Source organism: Oryzias melastigma, linkage group LG23, assembly GCF_002922805.2.
Source record: "Oryzias melastigma strain HK-1 linkage group LG23, ASM292280v2, whole genome shotgun sequence".
Classification (NCBI taxonomy): domain Eukaryota; kingdom Metazoa; phylum Chordata; class Actinopteri; order Beloniformes; family Adrianichthyidae; genus Oryzias; species Oryzias melastigma.
The window spans coordinates 14266192-14288364 of NC_050534.1; the positions used below are offsets into that span (position 1 = coordinate 14266192).

The window sequence follows — 22173 nt, forward strand, 5'->3', positions numbered from 1 at the left end:
GAAAACTAGTTATATTTTATTTTCATTTATTCATTTATTGTGGAGGGGTCTTGTTAAACCTAAAGACAGTCTTTTTCTACAATTTTTAAAAAATATACAAAAATTGCTGCTCGCACATCAAAATAATAATAAAAAATCACCCAAAAAGTGCTAAGGTATATGCTAAAATCACAAAATTCCAAATTGTTCCCACAAAATACTAATTTGTTCACTCAAAATACCTAATTGTGTGCACAGAATATAGTGAAAAAACAGAAAATGTTACATTATGCACACAAAGTACTAATTTGTGCCCAAAATGTGCTCATTTGTGTGCACAAAATACAATGTATTATGAAAATAATAAAAAGCATTATTTATTTTCAATTTAATGGACATAACCAGAAATACAGTATGCAAATATTTATAGTAATTTATGCTGAAGTATGAAATTTCAAAAGATTTTCTAGATTTCTTCAGGGAAACATAGTAAAAAATAAATAAAATCTATAAAAAGTTTAATCTAAACATGACATTCATTGACAAACATAAATAATTTTTCTTCTGTTTTCAATCAATGTAAAATTATTACATCAGTGAACACAATTTATAAGATAAGATGGAAGAATTCCAATGGGACAATGACACCGCCCTTCATCACTTTTGAATTTTTTATTATATAACAAAAAATGGTGTCACACGCTCTTATTCTGAAATCTCCATCCAAGTGCTTCAGGCTCTGAGTTTAGTTACAGAGGTCACAAATGCCCAAAAGCTCCTAAGTCGACCAGTAAATGAGCACTTGCTGTCATATCAGCACACGTCTGCTTGACTTACAGAAGAACTGACGTTAGTTAAGATCTTTCTTTTTCTTTTTTGTAAGTCTAGCTGGTTGTGTTTCCTCTCTCAGCGGTAGAGCTTTCATTTTCAGCATGTGAGCCGTTTTTCTTCCTTTTTCCTTTTCATTACACAGATTTAATGTTGCTTTTATTGGTTGATTTGCTGCTCTTTTTTATGAATCAACCAGAAATCAAGAAGGAGAAGAAGAGATGAGGAATTCTTTGCCTCTGATTTGTCTTTAGTCAGAGAAACCTGATTTTCACTCATTTTTGAGGCAGAAAGCAGCTTTGTTTTCATTAAAAAGAAAGACTGAAGATACAGAATCCCTTTTTGTCAACTGAAAAAGAGGAGGAAACAGTTTTAATGTATTTTCTGACTTATTAAATGCAAAATACTGGGTTCTGGACATGATATAATAATAAAAAGAAGGAGTTCTATTCTCAGATTAATTATTTGAGGCCACAAATCAGTATTTTGTGCACATAAATTAGCATTTTAATAACATTTTGTGGGAACAGGTTTGTATTATGTATGCATAAATAAGCTCTGTGCAAACAAATTAGCCATGTGTGCACAAACTAGTATTTTGTGTGAAAGAAGTATAATTTTGTGGCCCAAAATTCATTATTTTGTGGCCATAAATTAGCATTTTAGTAGTATTTTGAGGGTACAAAAAGCACAAATTACAATATTTTTTGCTACAAATTAGCTTTTTTCCCCACGAATTAGTATTAGGAATAGATAAAAACATTATTTGTCCCCACATAATACCAATGTATGCTGACAAAATACAAATTTGTGTGCTCAAAATCCCCATTTCTGCACAGAAAATGTTCTGTTGAGCACACAAAACTAATTTGTGTTCACAAAAGAATAATGTATGTGCACAAATTACTAATTCATGGTGACAAAATACTAATTAGTGTTGACAAGACTAATTTGCTCACACAAAATGTTAATTTGTGCCCAGAAAATGCTATATTGTGCACACAAAAACAATTTTTGCACACAGAAAATTCTCCACTGAGTGCACAAAATACTAATTAGTGTTGACAAAAGACTAATTTATGTTAAAAAAAAAGTTAATTTGTCCCCACAAACTACTAATTTGTGCATAGAAAAAATACTATATTGGTCAGACTAATTTGCACACATAAAATGTTCATTTGTGCACACAAAATACAAATTTATGCACAGAAAGTGCTACATTGAGCACCCAAAATACTAATTTGTGTGCACAAATGACTAATTTAAGGTGACAAAATACTAATTTATGTTGACAAAAGAATCATTTGTGCAAGCAAAATACAAATTTGTGCACAGAAAAGGCTACATTGTGCACACAAAACAAATTTCTGTGCACAAAATGCTCATTTGTGCACAGAAAATGTGACATTCACCACACAAAATACTAATTTGTGTCCACAAATTACTCATTCAAGGTGACAAATATTAATTTATGCAACTAAAATGTTCGTTTGTGCCCACAAACTACTAACTGTGCTGAGAAAATACTAAATTGGTCACACAAAAGACGAATTTGCACACACAAAATGTTAATTTCTTCCCACAAACTACTAATTTGTGCACAGAAAATGCTACACTGAGCATACAAAATACTGTGTGTGCAAAAATTACTAACTTGAAGTGACAAAATACTAATTTATTTTGACAAAATACTAATTTGCACACACAATATGTTCATTTGTGCACACAAACTACTGATTTGTGCATTGAAAATACTACATTGGTCACACAAATGACTAATTTGCACACAAAATGCTTATTTGTGTTCACAAAATACAAATTTGTGTCGTTTTCTCCACATTTCCTCCAGTCTTCTCATGTGTTGACAGCAGACATGTTTAGCCGAGTTGGGTTCCCTTTAAATGCGTATTTTCCTCCGCTGATGATGTACTCGGATCACCTGGCGGAGGCGGAACCAAGGATGTGGGCAGAAGAAAATCACAGAATCAAGGGGTTCAGAATTACACAAAGAAGACTGGAAAACATGTTTTGGTTTATAAATTAAAGGCAGACAATAGAAGAATAAAATCATTTTATCCCACTGATGGAGGAACATTCCTGTATTTCTGATTTTTGTTGATTATTTTAGTGGTAATGCTGAATTTGGGATAGTAAACTAACATTTATTAATTCAAATAATAATTGGACTTTTAAAAAATAGGTCTTTTATTGTGTAAGAGCTTGGCGGAAGTGAGCTGTCAGTGGTGCTGGCTGTCGGGCCCCCTCACGGAGGACTGTGGTGTACAGCTGCAGAGATGCGAGACGCGGAAAAACAACGAGGGGGGGCTGGAAAATAACCCCAGAAAAGAAGCGATCGGAGATGGTTCCGGATGCAGAAGAACCCCGGAGATAAAACCCCAAAGCGGTGACGGCACCTCGGATCGCGCATTGATCCTCTAACGGGAGGAGGAGGAGGAGGGACGGGAGGGGTCGATCATGGGGAACGAAGCGAGCCTGGAAGGAGGCGAGGGGCTGCCGGAGGGGCTGGCTCCCGACGGGAAGGGGGGCTTCGTCCGGGTCTCCGATGGCACCCCCGTCAACCTGAGCGAGCTCAGCGAGGAGGACCGGAGGCGGATCTCCGCTGCCGTGGCCAGGGCGCAAGGCAGGCAGCCCGGAGGCGCAGCTGCTGCACGAAGGCAGGGCATTCGAACATCGTGTTTTCTGCTGAAAATCTCCCCACTAACCAGTCTTGTTTGGGAAGGAGGGGGGGGGGTCGTACGCAGCATCACTGCACGCATCAAGGAAGGCTCGTTAACGCCCATTCTCTGCTCTACAAACCGCAGGAAGGCTTTCCAAGACGGGATGAGATGCGTAAAAACGCGCTTTAACGGTGTCAGATTGGAGCGACGCTTCTGTGATTTACGTCTGAAGCTTATTTGGCAGCTCTGGGACACACCTCCAGTGTTTATGGAGGACAAAAAACTGTCAAAATGCTTCTGGGGTGCCTCATTCAGTCGTTTGGATACGCACCAATCAAATTGCGCACTCCACAATTTGGACAAATTGAATCTAATTGGCTATGATGGGATGTCAGAATAAAAAATACATATATTTTTTAAATATCCATAAAAATAGCCCCTCTGTGCCATTAAGGCTCCAATTTTAGCTTCGGATAAAGTAATGCGCGTTAGTGCTTATTGGCTCCAAGTGTTATTTATAGCTGGAGATGGGGGGGGAGGGGTGCATCAATATTAATATGAGTAAAAATAGAGAAGAGGCGCCGATGTTTAATTATGTATTAATTTATCTATTTGGTGGTCCTGAATTCTCCATCGCTGTCCATGGTGCTGAAATCCCCAACCCAAAACTACTGTTTGCAGGAAAGGGGGAGGAGAGGGGGGGTCGAACCTGCACCGTCACGCGCCACTCATGCTCACTATAAAAACAATCCCATGCTGTATTCATTACAACGTTCAGCTTTACAGGCTGTGAATTGCAGTTTAATAAAAGCGGCGCCTTGTTGTGCGCCTGCATCATCATGCAGCCCATTAGGATCTTGATGCATGTCTCTGAAGATCCAGCTGCACGCTCCACTATGACCTCATAAAGGCATCTCGGCTTGGCTTCGCGTAGCCGAGCATTTCTCGCTTCATCTCTACAATCTTAAACTCCATGTCATTCATGGCTATTTGTGTGTCTCTCAGTTTCAACCCAGCTACACATTTTTGTGTTCGTTGATGTGTTGAGTGAGTGAATCGGCCTTGTGTTATCAAAAAATCTATAAATAGTAGATCAATTACTTCTTACTTCCATTTAATTGACGAGTTCATTTAAAAATATGACCATATTTTCATTTCATTTTACTGATTCAATATTTTCTTTTCTGCTTCAATTGGCAGAAATGTATGGCTAATACGGATCTACATAATGATAAGTATATTTTTCTGTTTTGTTTTAGAACTTCAGCTGTTGATGCCCAGCAGGTAGGACCCTCCAGGGGCCCGGCGGGTCTCAGTAAGAGCCGAACTGTTGACGCCTTCAACCAAGGTCCACCTGGCAAGCCCACACCAGGTCGCAGCCCATCATCTCTCAGTCTATTTGAGTCTAGATTTCGGCAGGAGCCCAAATCGGAGACCAAGTCATCCGGTATGTTTGGCTCCAGCTTTCTCAGCGGGGCGAACCCGCTCAGCGCCGTGTCATCCATGACTTCCTCGGTTTCATCCTCGATATCGTCTATGGGGGATGCTGTCAACATCCCCAAGTTTGGCCTGTTTGACGAGGAAGGAGATCCACCGCCGGCTTCCGATTCCAACAAGCAGGGAGGGAAGCAGCAAGGAAAAGGCCCTCAGCAAGGACCGGGTCCAAAGGGCCCGCCGCAGGGAGGACCGCAGAAGCAGGGTCAGGGCCCTCCTGGGCAGGGTGGAAAACCAGGGCCACCAGGTCAAGGACCCAGACAAGGCAGCCAAGGGCCGAAACCAGGACAGGGGCCTCCTGGACAGGGGCCCAAACAAGGTCAGGGGCCACAGGGTCAAGGACCACCCGGACAGGGGCCCAAACAAGGTCAGGGGCCACAGGGTCAAGGACCACCCGGACAGGGACCCAAACAAGGTCAGGGGCCACAGGGTCAAGGACCAAAACCAGGTCAAGGTCCTCCTGGTCAAGCTCCAAAGCAAGGGCAGGGCCCACCAGGTCAACAGGCACCAAGACCAAATCAGGGTGGACCTCCCCAGCAAAAAAGTGACCCACAACAGCAAGGACCTGGAAAACAGGGCCCCAAACAAGGCTCTGGACCTCCAGGTCCAACAGGTGGACTATGCCCGTTGTGTAAGACCACCCAGCTAAACACCGGATCTAAGGAGCCACCAAACTACAACAACTGCACCGAGTGTAAGAACCAGGTCTGCAGCCTCTGCGGCTTCAGCCCCCCAGACTCAGGGGTAAGTAGTCACTGACATCTGTCTCATCTTTTAATGAAACTGGTTGATGTGCAAGGTCAAAGGTTATTACAGTTTGTCCCTAAAAAACATATTCTGTCCTTTGGGAGATGACGCCATATTTCACAATATCCTGAAAATAAAGTGTAAATACTAGAAAATGAAACAAAACTACTACTTTACCAGCTATATTTAAATTACAGTTGAAGCCAACACAAGCCTGCTAACAGCATATTGAGGCTGGCACAGAAAAAATAAATTTGAGGAACAGAGGGACCATATGGACCCCGGGAATGTTGATCAAGGTGACTCATATCATGGCCACAGGAAAATGCTGTGCCAGGCAGTGAGTCACACATGGGGCTGTAAATGTTGGCGGGCTGTGGTTACAGAACGGCAGGAATTTACTGTCTTTGCTAGGAAGTTATTATTTCATCTATGCGCTTTACATGTTGGGTCCTACAAATAATATGTAGAGGAAAAACATGCACACACACATGCATGCGTGCAGCGTTTTGGTTAGACTGAGGCGCCTTTTCAGCACTGTACTTTGCACTGAGTGGAAACCAAGGAGATGGGCAAACATTAGACAAAAGCAGATGTCATGTAGCCGCGGTCTTTCACAAACAGGTGTATTGTGTGGTCAAAACAAACACAATAAAGGCAACTGTTCATACCTGTAATTAAGAAAGGAAGAATACTGACAGAAATCAAATAACAATCGGATTAGGTCATGTCAAGAAGTGATGAAAATTGTGTTTTTAACACGTTCTTGTAGCATTTTTATGAGGAAAAAGAGAATTTCTTTATTCAAGTTGTTGTGATTCAGGAGTGGATTGGAAAAACCTTGCCGGCTCCCTATTCCGTTCCATTCTGATGCACTTGTGGATGACTAGATCCATGTATGTCTTTGTCCTTATCATCTGAGCTGGCATCTGGATAGTTCTATTTCTCACCATTTTTATTACACCGCTAATGTTATGTTGGAGGGCTGTAAGCTAGCAGGAGAGAGTGTAAACAAAGGGATGATGGGAAATGAGACACAGACACTCCCACCTACTACTCTGAGGTGAATTTCTAACTAACTAACTAAGAAAATCACAGATAAAAAAAAAAAACAATTGGGCCAAAAACTGTACAAAAGCAGATGTAGCCAAACAGGTCTTTTACAAACCGGTGTATTGTGTGGTCAAAACAAACACAATAAAGACAACTGTTCATACCTGTAATTAAGGAAGGAAGAATATTGACAGAAATTAAGTCATGTCAAGAAGTGATGAAAATTGTGTTTTTAACGCGTTCTTGTGGCATTTTTGTCATGACAGAGGAATCACATTAAGTGTCTCTGAGTATTTCTTTATTCAAATTTTTGTGAAGCAGAAGAAACAGTTGGAAAAACCTTGTAGCAGTGGCGTCGATGCTTGCCGGCTTCCTGTTCCGCTCCATTCTGATGCACTTGTAGACATCTAGATCCATATACGTCTTTGTTTTTGTCATCTTGCTAGCTCTGACATTGCTTGGCATTTTTAGTACACTGCTAATGTTATGTTGGTGGGCTGTAAGCTAGTGGGAGAGAGTGTAAACAAAGGGATGATGGGAAATAAGCGTAGGCTTACTCCACTTTGACAGTTTTACCTACAAGTCAGAGCTAATTCTAACGAACTACTGCAGTTTGCAGAAAATATGACTTGGAAAACATTTTTTTATATATATTTGAGCTAAATATGGCATCACTGAGCTTCTCCTATTGTCTTCACAGGGTAAAGAGTGGCTCTGTCTGAACTGTCAAATGCAACGCGCAATGGGAGGAATGGACCCCCCTGGCCTGGCGAAACCCAAGCAAGGTTCGGCTCCACCCTCTCCCCAACGGCAGGCGTCTGGGAAGCCCGGAAAACTCCTGATAAAGCAGCAGAGCACCAGTGACCAAGGGTTAACGCCGCCTACCACCCCCAGGCAGAAATCTCCAGGCGCTTCGTCGCCAGGACCCTCTTCGCCGGGGTCCTCCCTGGCCGGCTCCCCAAAAATTGACCCGAAGACTGGTCGCCCTCTGCAGCCTAAATCCAGTCCCCAGCAGTCTCCTGCTAAAGCAAAGCAGGAATCTAGCTTCTTTGGGGGACTGGGGGGTCTAAGTCTCGGAGGCCTCACAGACGTGGCCAAACCTCCTGCCGCTGCTTCTGAGTCGGTTACAGGGAAACTGTTCGGTGGATTTGGTGGATTAATGGACTCGTCGAAGCCTCCAGCGCAGGGCGCGCCCAAACAGGAGGAGTCAGTCGCTGGGAAATTGTTTGGGGGTTTCGGAGGCCTGACGGAAACCGCCAAACCTCCCGCCGCTGCATCTCAAATGTTCAGCTTCGGGTCATCTCTCCTGAACTCGGCCACCAACCTCGTCTCTGGAGAGGACGGCAAAGAACCCGAATCTCCTCCGGGATCGCCACCGGACTCTCCGTTCTCCGCCCCCGGGTCCCCCCCAGATTCAGACTCCGCCCCTGACACCCCACCCGCCAAGTCCAGGAAGCCTCCCAGAACCGCTTCGACAGAGGTGGAAGAGAAACCCCCAGCAGATGAACCGGGTCCTCCTCCGACCACAGCAGCCAAAGGAAACTGTCCTCTCTGCAACGTGGATCTGAACACGGGAACAGACGGCGCGCCGAACTACAATCTGTGCACCGAGTGCAAGAAGGACGTGTGCAACCTCTGTGGATTCAACCCCACTCCTCATTTAGGAGAGGTAGGCTACCTTAATAACTGTATGACATGTTTTTCAAAGCTTCAATGCCTGCGGTCCTACAAGCACAGCCTTTCTACTGCGGATTTATACATAATGTATATAAATAGAGCCTCCTTTAGATGTTTCACTTAAATAGGTCACTATAGAGATGCAGTGCATTTCAACAAAGATAGGTGCTAAGAAATGAAGATAAAGTTGCAGCTTATTTTCTTTTTGAATTTGCATTTCTGATTAAAAAAAATACACTCAACCCAAACACTGAATACGGAGAGAAGCCCATCTGTGCAAGATGGTGCTCATGTGTGTCTTCTGACATGGATTTGAGAAAAGACACACAATTTTTGTGAAAATATGCGTTCATCAGTTTGTTTTTCAAAGGTTGGCGTCGCTGGTGTTTCCGCCTCATGTTGTCTCAAGTGGAAGCACCACTACAAAGCTGAGCGCTAGAAAGCACAGGAGCAGATGGCGCTCTATGGTGTAGGATCAGTGCATTATGGGAGGAGAGTCAAAAATGCTTTTGTCGGTCCTCCATCAGTTTTGAGTTTAAATTTAATCAAACGGCTTCTTCCTTTATCCTCGATTTTAGGAGCGGACACGTGTCTGTAAACCCGTTTATTTTGGTCTCCAGTAATCTGTTGGCTTTCCCAGCAGCCTTCAATCACGCCGCACGGATCTACACTGTAAAAAGTGAAACATCGGATCAATTAACAAAAGTTCTGTAATTTGTTACATTTGAAAATATTGTTTTTATCAATTTCAATCTAAAACTTTAATTAAAATTGATGCAAACTAGAAACTTTTGTTAATTGATTTAATGTTTCACTTTTTACAGTGTAAACATCTAAACTCCACAGTTTTTGTTCATATGGAATTCTTCAATTTTCCTAAACTACCATAAAAATTTTTTTTTCATTCAATTCCATGATTTCCCCAAACGAAATGCGACACCTTCTTTGAGGTTTAAATGAAATCCTTTCACATTTTGGTAGAAATATTTCAGTCCAATGTGACTCGACTTTATTTTTGGTCACGTTTTATTTTTGTAACATTGTTCAGGTCAATCTGAGTTCAACCCACCAAGCAGAAATGATTTAACCTTTCTGCTAATCTCTGTTTAAATCAATTTAATGCAAAGAGCATGTCTTTAAATGTAACTATGGATGATATAAAATTGAATTTTATGACAATACATTAAAAAAAATGAGTTGAACCTTAATAATTGACTTAATTTGATTAGAATCTATCAGGAGAATTATGTAATGAAAAGCTGCTATGACAGATCGCTGAACATTTTATTTTGAAGCCACAATCATTTACACATTTACCCATGAATTAGGGCAGACCCAAACGATTATTTTATTAGTTGACTAATCGCCAGTTATTTTTTGATTAGTCAACCAATTGGATCATGCGTATACTGGATATTAAACAAAATTCTTAACCATAATTAGCTTTAAACTTGAAGTGTCTAAGCTATATGCTATATTGGCTAAGTTGGGCTTTTTTTGTTTTCTTAGGGTATTTTGGAGTTTAGCTAATATTTCAACTACATGCCTGCTATTTTAGCTAGCTTAGGCTATTTGTCAGTTTTTTATGCTAATTTGGTATTTAACCAATATTTTAGCTGGCTATCAGCTTCAGTAATTTCAGCTATCAACTTTAGCGGTTTCAGCTATCCATTTCAGCTTCTTCAACGGCCAAATTCAGCTTACAGCATTCACACTATTGTTATTGCAGGTATGTCTGTTGTACATCTACTTTGTGTATGACCCGATTAGTCGACTAATCGGTAAAAATAATAATCTGTGATTAATCGACTATTAAAATAATCGTTAGTGGCATCCCGAGTCACGTCCCTTCTAGTCATCATGTCAGTGACACATTGCCTTTGTGATTGGGGGGGGGGTGATGCAGCACGACAGACATTTTTATAAATTGGGAATCTTTTCAGTGTTGCTTGTTTTAGTGACTTTTTTTTCTCCCTGTACATTAACCTTGGCAGTCACTTTTTGTTTGACTACAGTGGGTGAGTGTGCACAAACGCTGCAGTGAGTCAGCGTGGATGTGTATGAGAGTGTGGGCATAATCTCCGTTTTCTGAAAGGATTTAAAGGGCGACGGAAACTCGTCGTGTCTGTTGATCCCAGACTCTCTTTGAGTCATCAAGAAATGCACATCAGAAGTAACAGCTGAACTCGTCCAAATCATTGTTCAAATTATATTTTTCTATGAAGTTTCTAAATATTTTAAAGCAAATCGGATGTTTGCTATTGAACAAACCAACTAAAGATAACAGTTTTTTTTAAATAAAAGCCTTAAAATCTTTAAATCTACAATGCATCTTGTATATTCTAAAAAAACTGATCAGCTGGCCTCTAAAGGTGATCTAAAGAGCCCCAAGACACAATATCATCCATGAATTTAGTTGAAAACCAAATAATTTCATCTTTTTGACACTTATTTCCATCAAAACCCTTTTATTTCTCATCATTTGTCCCAAACAAATGTAGTATTTCGTAATGTACTTGCAGCAGAAGTTTAACATTTAACTGACATTATTGTGTTTCCTGCTTCCACCACCGTTCATAATAAGAGAAGCCTGTTAAGAGTGGATGTACTGTAGCTCAGGCTCCATGTCACGCTGCGCTCATCGGGAATCCGTGTGCGAGTCTGAGAAGTCTTACACAAGATGGGAGAGGCGCCGCTTCGCTTCCAAGCACAAATCAAAGAAGCTGAGTGAGAAAGGTGGAATCCTGATTCATCAAGTTTATGACAAATATTTTGATGTAGATTCTCAGTCATCCAGGTCATGATATAATCAAAAACAAAATAATACAAAATTTGATTGGACCTATTTTTTTTTTTTTGGCTTAAAGATGTTCCATTTGGATGAGAGGTAAAATATCTTCAAGCCAAAAAAACTGAGTCCAACTGAAGTTTTTATTTTATTTTAACCTGACAAATACAAATACATTTATTTTATTTTGTTTCTTACTGAATTCCAATAAAAATAATAAAAAAATACACCAGACAGAAATAATATAAGAAACTCCTCTCCCTGCCACCTGGGAAGAGTTGAGGAACTTTTACTCTGAAAAGCTGACCGTTTCCTGTTTGTGAGGTGCTTTTCTGTCAGATCCACGCAGGATTTTTGCTAGACGAACGACATATTGCTTTGGTCGGGGAGTCCACCTCCATGCAGCAGCTCAGATAGTCTGCTGTGTGTTCTCACCATGTGGTTTCAGCAGCACATCTGTAGTGATAAAATGAGTCTTCTCAGTCTTATCTGAGCCTAATTTTCACTCCTAATTAATTCTGAATCTCGCCTCAACATTAATCTTATTTTTAACCTTGTATTGAATAGTTATAAAACAGTAATCAATGGAAACTTTGAGGGAGGTTTTTATCTGTAGTGGTTGTTTATGTATAATTGTGAACCAGTTTCTGAAGAAACCAGCATATCTGGCTGTTAAACAGTAGAGTGGTTGACCTCTGACTAGAAGCTGTTGAAGTGTCTTTGGGCAAGACGCTGAACCCCACATTGCCCCTGGTGGTTATAAGTTGAGAGAAATGCCTAAGTGGTGCAAATCTTGCACCACTGGAGTTTGTTTTGATGAGTTTGGTGGACTTCCTGCCCCTCTGAAATGTTCTGTGGGTAGTATTCTAATCTTCGCTCCTTCTTGAGGTCTCTTCAACCACTTCTTGCTACAGGGCGTAGTTTTTGTTTGGCTGCAGGGCAGTTGGATTAAAGCATTAAATCCTCTAAAGTAGTTCTCAGATTGACCATCCAACCTATTTCTGACATACAGTTGCAAGAAAAAGTCTGCGAATCCTTTGGGATTACTTGTTCTATGTTCTGATCTTTATCTAAGACACACCTGATAAACACAGTCAATCTAAACTAAACTTTGGTGCCAAAGGAGGGTCAACCAGGTGGTAAATCATGGGTTCACATATTTTTCCATATTTTTCAAATGTTTAAACATTGTGTTAAATAAAAACACTAAAACGTACATTTTTTGGGTTGTATTTGTTTAACCAAACATGTGATGTGACTTCTGATGAAGATCAGAACATATTTTTTGACAAATTCAAGCAGAAACCCAAGTAATCTCAAAGGGTTCTCATACTTTTCCTTCTATCTGTATTTCTTGAGCAGTCTTCCCCCTCTGTTTCAATTGGAATAAATGAAAAATTGTGCTTCACATACTAGAATATTAACCGTTTTTAGTCCTGGGTCAGCTTTATGAGTGGTCACATCCAAATGTGTCAGACAATAGAAAGAACGTGTCATTCAGTTCACGCTAAACTTATATTTACCACATTTTAAACCGTCTCTGCTCCATATTGTCGTCTTCTACTATGACTTTGACCAAGATACTGACATGGACAGAAATAGTAACGGCGACAAAAGAGTGTATGAAAGGGTGGCGAGCGTATGGAACTGCAGGGCAGCCTCCCCCACCACCATCATCTTTTTAGCAGACCTTTTGTGTTTCCTCTTTTATGTGATTTTTAAAAGGGTCTTTCTGCAGCCCACGGAAGCCCCCGCATGCACTTTTTGGTTTGTTTGAGAGTGTCCCGTTATTATTTTTGACAGCTTTTCTCTTAAATTGTAGCTAATTTTTCCCAAAGCAAATGAAAATGGACACTAACTGATACCCTTATTTACGTTTATTTTCTGTTTCCTTAATCCAGAAGTATCATGTCTACTAGTGTTGATGTCTCAATAGAAAGTGAGTGGAGGACAGACGGCAAATACACATTTGAAACACGAATCTCATCTTGTTAGTACAGACGTGTAGTACATAGTGCTCCATCTTTCCTCCTCTATACTCTGCTACTCCTTTTAAAAACATTTATACAGTTATGACAACTGAAGCTACGTTCACTCTTGACAAGCAGGGATGGGCTTCTTCTTCTTCGTCGTCTTTTGTTTACTGTCCCATGTCAAGCATCTACGGTTAGAAGACGTTTGGTGTGAAACGTCAAAGTGGTGCAAATTTTTCTTTTAATGCTTTATTTATGAATTAAAGTAGACGCCATTTAAACGTCACGGCCAAATTCAGCTCACCGATTGGTTGAAGCCAAATAACAGTTCTAGAAAAGTGCGTGGCGTTTGAACGATTGACGTCTCATTGAAAGTGGTCACTTGAACTGATGTTACAGAGGGCTTTGTGAACCTAGCTTTCCATAAATAGTTTTTTTAAGTCAACAAAGACAAAAGTCCCACCATGTCAGTCATGTTTAGGAGTATCTAAATATTCCAGGAGGCTAACCTTGTATGGTTAATTAAGATAGGTTTCAATAAATCATGTAAAAAAGAGAAATAGTTGTTTGTTTTTTTTCATACCTAGAACAGAAGGCAGAGGAGACAGGAAGCTAATTTGACAGAAGATAGTCTTGCAGATGGAGGAGAAGGAGAGGGGTGCTGTCACATAGGATATGGGTGTCGCCACACGCCGACTATGACAAGCCGAACGTCGCGGCTCCCTGTGGCTCTTTGACTCATCCCGTTGAGTCACATCCACAGCATCTAGTGACAGCGGTACTAACATTGAACAGAGCTGGAGCTTTACTTAAGGTTTGGTGAAGTCGCATTTCCCTGTAAGTGATATTTTTGAGATGATTTGCGCTTCGTTATATCATCAAATGTCATATTTAAAAAGACCAACTCTGAGAAAAATTGTCTTTTTAACATGTTCTTGTGGCGTTTTTTTTTTCTAATGATGAAGAACTTACACTATATAAAGAAAATTACACTTATGATCACATTTCTATTTTTTTTCTCTCTATTTAAATTGTTGTGAATCAGGAGCAGATGAAAAAAAACGCATGTAGGAAATACCCAAGGAGGGACACAAGCTCTCAGCAACGGGAAAGGGGGCGGGGTTGCTCTGTGCCTACAATCTCGCCCACAATTTAGAGGCAAATTTCTATTGGACTACTGCTACTGTGCTGAAACTACGTCCTATAAAATGACAATTTTATCATAGTTAGGGCTGCCACGATTAATCGTTACTTTCTATTATATGAAGTCAGAGTGTAGTAAAGTTGAAAGTTCTAATAGCATTCTGTTAGCTTTTGGAATATTTTTGCATTTAAGTAAGGTCTTTTAGGTTAATTTGGAGTTTAGCTAATATTTCAGCTGCCTGCTAGCTGTTTTAGCTAATTTAGGATTTTTTGTTTTTTTAGGCTAATTTTGAGTTTGGCGAATATTTCCGCTACATGCTCGCTATTTTGGCTAATTTAGGATTTTTTTCCGTTTTTTTAGGCTATTTTGGAGTTTAGCTAATGTTTAAGCTGCAAGCTAGCTGTTTTAGCTAATTTAGGCTTTTTTCCAGTTTTTAGGCTAATTTGGCATTTAACTAGTATTTTATCCGGCAATTTGCTTCAGTGTTTTTAGTTATCAATTTCAGCATCTTCTTCTATCACCACTAGCATCTTTAGCGGCCAAATTCAGCTAACAGCATTCACACTAGCATTATCACAGGTAATGTTTTATATCTAGTTTTTAGTTAGTTTAAAGCTAATCATGGTTAAGATGTGTTCTTTACATGCAGTATGCGCATGACCCGATTAGTTGTCTAATCATAAAAAATAATCGGCGATTAGTCGACTATTAAAATAATTGTTTTTGGTGGCACTAATCATTGTGAAGAGTCATCAGGAACGCTTTAAAATAGATACAATGATAATCAGAGTGGGTCTTTAAATTAATATTTTTATTTAAAAAATGTCTTTTTTTTGTTTTTATTTTCATTTATGTCAGTAATCGAAATACTTGTCTATGATAATCATATGTAAAGCATTTATCCACCAAAAAATCAGAATATTAGGAAAATATTTTTCACCTGTAGTGATTGGTGATTAACTAACAGATATCAAGCATTTTAGTTTAAAATTTTAATTATTTTATTATTTTCTATATATATATTTTTTTTTATTTATTTATTTTTTTTTTTACTGCAGTTACATGTTTTTATGCAGAAATTATCAATTACATTTTTGAACTGATAGATTTGTTTTATGCTTAAGGAAGCATCCCCACATCTTACTTTAGGTTTTAGATTATAGCAATTTTTTAATTAGTAAGCTAAAGTTTAACAAATCAATAATTCACAATTGTTTTTCCTCGTTTTATTGTTTATCCAATTTAGTCTGTCAGCTTCAGTTTTGTTTATGGGAAATTTTAAATTAGAAAGCTGTAATACGACAATTTTCTAAAATATCTGTCACAACTACTCAGAGTACAAGAATGAACTGAGCATTTTTTTAAGCAAATCTTTTTTTTTTTTTTTTTTTTTCCAGTCACGCCTGGTTTTGAATTTGCAACCTGCGATTTCAATAAAAATGTTCTGAAAATAATATAACATCTATAATAAAACCACATTTATCGGTGCTAAGATCTTTTTTGGCTTGAGCTGGAGCGGCGCATTATAATTAGGTTGGCCAATAATCAAAGAGACGGCCAGTCGCTTCCAAAAGTGTTATGTCATTAGGAAAAAAAGACTTTGTCCTTTTACATTTTTAAATCTAAAAAAAAAAATCTCCCACAAGGCAGTTTTGATTAATCTGATTTGGCGTCAGAAAATTGCAATTCTTCATCATCTTTATGCCTTTTAAGGAAATGAAAACTTCCTATATATTATATAATACATGTTATGCAAATTTCATGAAGTAAACCGATTTCTTTGTTTTTATTTCCCTTCAAGTGGACATAAATGAATGTTTATGGACTAACTGATTGTTAGCTTAGCATTGACCTTACTTTTACTCGATCTTTGGTTGGTTTATTCATTTTCTAAATGTAAAAATGTTCACTGGGTACTTTTGAGATCGATAAAATCTTCTATAAATATAGTGGGTGAGTGTTGTTTTAATCTTTTTAGCTTTCTAGCTGATGGTATTTAAGTCATAAATTCCAAAAGTGTTCTAAAACAAAAATATTTTTTAGAAGCTGCAGTTTTTATTCAATTTTAGTGCTGCTTTACAGGATTTAATATGAAGTTTTCTGGTAATATCTGCTGTTTTATAATAACCATAAGACCCATTTATTACTTTAATCTTAACCTTTTTGTCTACATCCCATCCTCTGATGCTTCTCTGTTTTTTTTTCTTGGGAATTTTGATTTTTTTTCTGTAAATATGATGGATTCAGGCAATCATGGGAAAAAACGAGGAGCAACTTCCTGCATCTCATTTAACTTAAACTAATTAATTAAACTCAAACTGAGTTTAGAGGAGCAAATCTGTCTTAAAGAGTCACTTCAATCACGATTTAATGTGTTTTAAGTGGTATTTTAAGCAAATTAATCCCTTAATGTTTGAGTTTATTTCCAGCTCTGAAAAAACAAATCACTTGTGTATTTGTTTTTAAGTAGATGTTACATTTACATAATTTTGGACCCAAAGTAGTTTGTCACATATTTGCGACAATGGGCATTAAGGAGTTAAAAAAAAGAAATCGAGTTGATTTCTAGGTATAACTTCTGCCGAGTTCATCAGAAATTCACCTCTGAGATGTTAGCGGCACTATTGGGAGGGAGTAAGCCTTTCCTCATTTCCCATCAGCCCTTTGTTTACACTCTTTCCGGCTATCTTACAGTCCTTCACAACCCGCACTATAACATTTAATCTGTCCATAATTCCCTACAATCTGAATGAAGAAATACTCAGAAATAGGGGTGTTTATTGCCAATAGTCTGGTGATACAATGTGTATCGCAATACATGTCTGACAATAAGTATCCCGATATGTGTCTCACGATACGATACATATCACGATTAAATCCCAAGATTGTACTAAAATAATTTTTAACTTTTTTTTTTAAAGAGTATGACTTTAAAAAAAAAAAGAAAACAATACTTGAATATATTAATTTCATTGTGATAAAATTGTAAAATTATTTTAATTAAATGATGATGACATTAAGCACTCTAACTGTATCACATATATATGTTACTTTTACCCACAAATTTGTAGTGCGTTTCTTTTGGTAAATTAAAAAAATATTTGTTCTTAAAGGAAACCTTCAACATTTTCTGATTTCCAAAACAAAATATATTTTCAAGATAAGGGAAAAAGTAGAATGAATGTGTTAGCCAGGGGTCTGTAACCTGTGGTTCTTTGACTCCTCTATTGTGGCTCTCATGGTTAAAAAATAAAAATGATTTTATATTTTAAATTAAAATAGTGATGTAGCTTCTTAAAAGTTACACTAAAACATTTTGACTGATTTTTTTAGAGCCTTTTACCCCCAAAAACCAGTTGGAGATTATTGTACAGCCAGAATTCATGCTTAAGGAACATTGGGTGTTAAGTAGGGATGTCCCGATCAGGTTTTTTTGGGCCCGATCCGATTCCGAGTCATTTGATTTTGTGTATCTGCCGATACAGAGTCCCGATCCGATACTTTTATAAGACATTTAAAACATGAATAAATTGAAGAAACAGATTTGTGTTGTCCCTTATTTATATTTCATTAACCTTCTTTTATCATTAAACACTTAAATAAAATACTTCTGTGAAGTTGCTTTAATAAACAAGTAAAAATACAGCAAATATAAACTAGGAAAAAAATACAATTTTCTTGTTATATAAGTGATAATTAGTCATGTGAGAAAGTTTAGTGATTTTAGCTTTAAAATCTTTAGAGCTATTGAACATTTTTGACCAAATGTGATTCCTGTCCTCATTTAAAATTCTTAAAAATAAATTATGACTTTGTTTTAGCATAAAATTTGATGAGTGTTCATGAATAGCTCATATCATTATTAGTTTTAATTTATTAGTTTTATTTATTTAGTTCTTTTTAAGGTTATGTGCTTCTTTTTTAAGTTCTTAAGACATCACATTTTCGGTTTTATTACCACAGTAGTTAATTTTCTTAACTATTATTTCTCTGTCAGATAAATAAAAAAGGCATATCAAAGGACAGCTCGGGTCCTAAGAAGTTAAATCACGGCGCTAGCATGTAGCTTGTTAGCAGCTGCTGTTTAGCCATCTGTCTGCAGCATGAAGAGCTTCACATTAAAAAGAAACAAAAGACTGTCTTTTTCTGTTGGAATACCTTTAGAGGTTGTTGTTTGAGTTATGACAAACCCATAGAGACACTTGCTGTCAGTTTAAAGCGTTTTTAAAAGAGTTATTGGTCCAGGAAGTTAGCTTTCTAGCTAGCTTTGTTTACAAGTTAGCATTCTGGTTGAGCTGCTGCCGTTTTCTGTTTTCTGGTGATGACATTTTGTGATCTTTTCATGACATGCAGACTTCTAGTGGAGTATTTATCCATAATGATAAGATGAAATATAAAGCTCTGATCATAATGAGAATTAATGAAATATCCGATCCTAATCGGACAAAGGAGTCCAATTCCGATCGAGTCCCAAATCACGTGATCGGCCCCGATTTCCGATCACGTGATCGGATCAGGACATCCCTAGTTTTAAGGCAAATTTACTTTTGTTGAAAAATTAAAGGATTTTAAGTGTTCCTCATGGTCTAAAAAATACACGTGAATTTCTGGCCGAGATATACCAAGGATGGTAAATAAAATTTGTTTTTTTTTCCCACTGGTGACATGACACTACCTACATTTGCTGCATTAAGATGATCAACTATGGTACAGGGTGTCTTTTATTTTGAAAGGATGCCATGTCAACCTCCAACAAAAGTTATAAGCTATTTAATTTTTTTTAACAGCTATTTTTTTCTTTATATTTGTATTTAAGTAATACAAAAAAAGTATGTTTATCATAATTGCTGCAGTAGAATAAAAATAAGTTAGTCGTATTTTTCTTAAAGGACAGTTTGTTTCTTAAGAAATTAACTTGAATGGTTCTTTAAGTGTTGACAGGTACAGACTCCTGACTGAACATTTAACACAAGATTCTTTTCAGGAAATCTTGTTTTGGTCGCGGCAAGCTGCTCAAAGAGGTAGTTTGCTGCCAACTAGTGGTTGGAGGTTTAAGTGTAAAACAGAAATATTACACTGAGCTACATATGCTCATAAATAATGAAATGTTGTTTCGTCACCTTTTTAAATCGATCCAAAAAAATATCGTGATATATCGCCAAATCGATTTTCCCCAACATCCCTTTTCAGAAGCTTTATATCAGAGAAATGTTACAAGAACATGTTAAAAACATTAAAAACTTAATTTTCACTGGAGTGCGTCTTTCAATCAAGAGCTGCTCTGACCTTCGTATCTCTCCAACTCCCAGATGGATCTTTCAGTGGAGCTCTTTTCTTCCCACTATCTGGTTTCCATCTGTGGTTTTCAGATTGTCTTCTCTCTTTGACCTTGTTGTAGCTCTGATTTAGAAAGAACTGTGCAACATGGTAGATCCTCAAGTATATATATAGATATTTGTTTTACTTTTGTGCAACTTTAAATAACAAAAGTGGTCATGTACACACCTGTGAAGCTGTTAGTGTATTCTGCTGTCTGGCTTTGGTTCCCATGGGATGCTAGAAAGGCTTTCTTGATGGTAATGTGAGTGATTGACTGCCGTTCTCTTACTGTATGAATCATCGATGTGGCTGTTTATAGAAACCATCCCGGCAGACGGGGGAGAAATGCATGAAGGCATCTCCAAAAAAAAAAAAAAAGCGAAAAAGATCAGTAAGAAATTGAAAAAATATGTCAAAATAAATCAGTTTCACTCTGTTAAAAGCTGGAAACCAAAAAATAAAATCATTTTAAATACAAACCTCATGAATGAACTGATTTATGTTTACATCTGTCTTGACTTATATGTGAAGGACAGATCTTGAAAAAGATAATTTTATTCTAACGATAGCTTAAATTAAGGTTTTTGACGACAATAAATGTCCACTGTAGTAATCCAGCTAGCATCAGTAGCAGCAGAAAAAGGTTAAGTGTATTTTCAAGGGGTGGTTTAAGCCTAAAGCCCACTTGTCGGGATTTCCTGATAAAGACAGTGACGACAGGCTTGAAGTGGCTGAGGCAAACCAGCCGTCAGACTGAGTGGGTTTCAGCTTTTCTATCGACAGGCATATCTCCAGCTTTCAGTGCCTGCCCTTTCTGGATTTACTGATAAGGCCTGAGAAACTCCCACACAAGTCCTTACAGCACAGATCGGAATAAAGGAGCAACACAACAAACTGGAAACACACAAACCAACTCTGATGCTAAGTGCAGGTTTCAACGCTTTTTGTTTTTTCTCTACATGCATTTGGGTTCAGATGGAAACGGAATTCATTCCTTATTTATTCTGACTGTGCTGCTGCAAGATTTCCTTTATTAACTTTTCACATCTGCCTCCCCATCTCGGTGTTTCTACAGAGAATCTATTTATGGCTTGGCATTGACGCTGAATTTAGCCTAAACGCTGCTGTTTAACCATCAGAAACAGGAAGTCTCACCATAAGTGTGATGAATATTTTTTTGCACTGAGGCCCCCTAAATAAATTTTAAAAAAGGGATTTATATATTTCTTTCTTTTTTTTCCCCAGTCTTCTTCATTTTCATGATAGTTTCCATGAATAGTTAGCACAACATCCTGTATTTTTATGATTAAAAAAAATGATTGGTTTATTTCAAGCATAGATTGTGGAAAAATACAGGACAAAACACGCAAATATTTCAAACTCATTGCAGAACTAATGACTAGAAAACAGATAAAAACACACTTATGCCACATTTGATTCATTAAATATAGTAAAACCAAGTTCAGTTTGATTTATTGGTTAAAAAGTGGTGGAAATAAACACATTTATATAATCCCACCCCTACTTAGTTACTTCATTTTACAGTTTTTCAGTTTTGAGTAATCTGGTTTTGATCAGATCAGATGCATTTTTTTTCCAAGTATCAAAGTGAAGTGCTTGTTGATTATTGATTAATCCAATAAAACATTATTTCATGATTTCAGTAAACCATGACATCAATTATACATCATATAACATATATGTAATAACGTGTGTTAATCGATGTGTAATGTCAGATGGGGAGTAAAGGGTATGATGTGCATGGACACATAAAACATGGGGATCCTCTACTATGTTTTCTATATGAAATCTTTGCACAAGCCACCTCCTATCACTATGTATTAACCATGAGCCCCCAAAATGTAAAAGCTTACCTTGAAATAGCAGAAATATTCCTTTTGCTGGGTGATATTTTTGAAAAGTATCATATTTTCCACCCTTTTTAAAAGAAAACAACAATTTTAATTGTTTTGTTCTTTCGTTTTGCAGAAAGAATGGCTTTGTCTGAGCTGTCAGACCCAAAGAGCCATGTCAGGCCAGCTGGGGGACGTCCCGACACCGCCCACGACGTCTCCAAAGAAGCAGCCACCTGCTCCCGCTCCCGCCCTCTCCTCCACCCCTGCTGTTGTAGATAGCAAACCCGTAGTGGAAGCTCCAGACGCAACTCCCCCCACCTCTGAGAGCAAGGTAGAACCTACAACCACACCGATTTCACAGAAACTTAGCTCCTCCGATCCTGAGAACATTCCTCAGGAAGCCCCTCAAACGACAGACGATTTGGTGTCTGAGAATGTAATTCATCCTGAGGAAAAGCTTCCAGATTCTGTTAGTTTAGCCGAGGGTACAGATGAAATCCAAGCAGGTGAGAAACAACAGGACAGCTCAGGGAAAACAGAGACATCTGACTCTGATCAACAAACACAGAGTGCAAGTGTCAGTGAAATCCCAGCAACCGAGCAGCAACAGAGTAGCTGTGAGAGCGCAGAAGCAAAA

The 22173-nt window shown here is 38.1% G+C and overlaps 1 protein-coding gene and 1 long non-coding RNA gene across 10 annotated transcripts in view; one reads left to right on the top strand and one right to left on the bottom strand.

Annotated features, from left to right (window-relative positions):
- LOC112154535 overlaps positions 1-22173 on the bottom strand; it is a 40193-nt gene that overhangs the window by 4040 nt on the left and 13980 nt on the right. For 4 of the 5 annotated variants that reach the window (XR_002920664.2, XR_002920663.2, XR_002920662.2 and 1 more), the window contains exons 4-5: positions 19867-20039; positions 19648-19776 (exon numbers count right to left, since the gene is read on the bottom strand). This is a non-coding gene — a long non-coding RNA (uncharacterized LOC112154535). Of the gene's footprint in view, positions 1-10946; positions 11701-19647; positions 19777-19866; positions 20040-22173 lie in introns of those variants that run through there. The other variant, XR_002920665.2, reaches the window with a different exon arrangement.
- Positions 2991-22173, top strand: part of pcloa (piccolo presynaptic cytomatrix protein a) — a 56878-nt gene continuing 37695 nt past the window's right edge. For 2 of the 5 annotated variants that reach the window (XM_024285502.2, XM_036210195.1), the window contains exons 1-4: positions 2991-3482; positions 4745-5723; positions 7480-8448; positions 21670-21867. In XM_024285502.2, the coding sequence (XP_024141270.1) occupies positions 3283-3482; positions 4745-5723; positions 7480-8448; positions 21670-21867 (2346 nt within the window). In that variant the 5' untranslated portion in view covers positions 2991-3282. The remainder of the gene's footprint in view (positions 3483-4744; positions 5724-7479; positions 8449-21669; positions 21868-22173) is intronic. The other 3 variants (XM_024285468.2, XM_024285474.2, XM_024285491.2) reach the window with 2 other exon arrangements.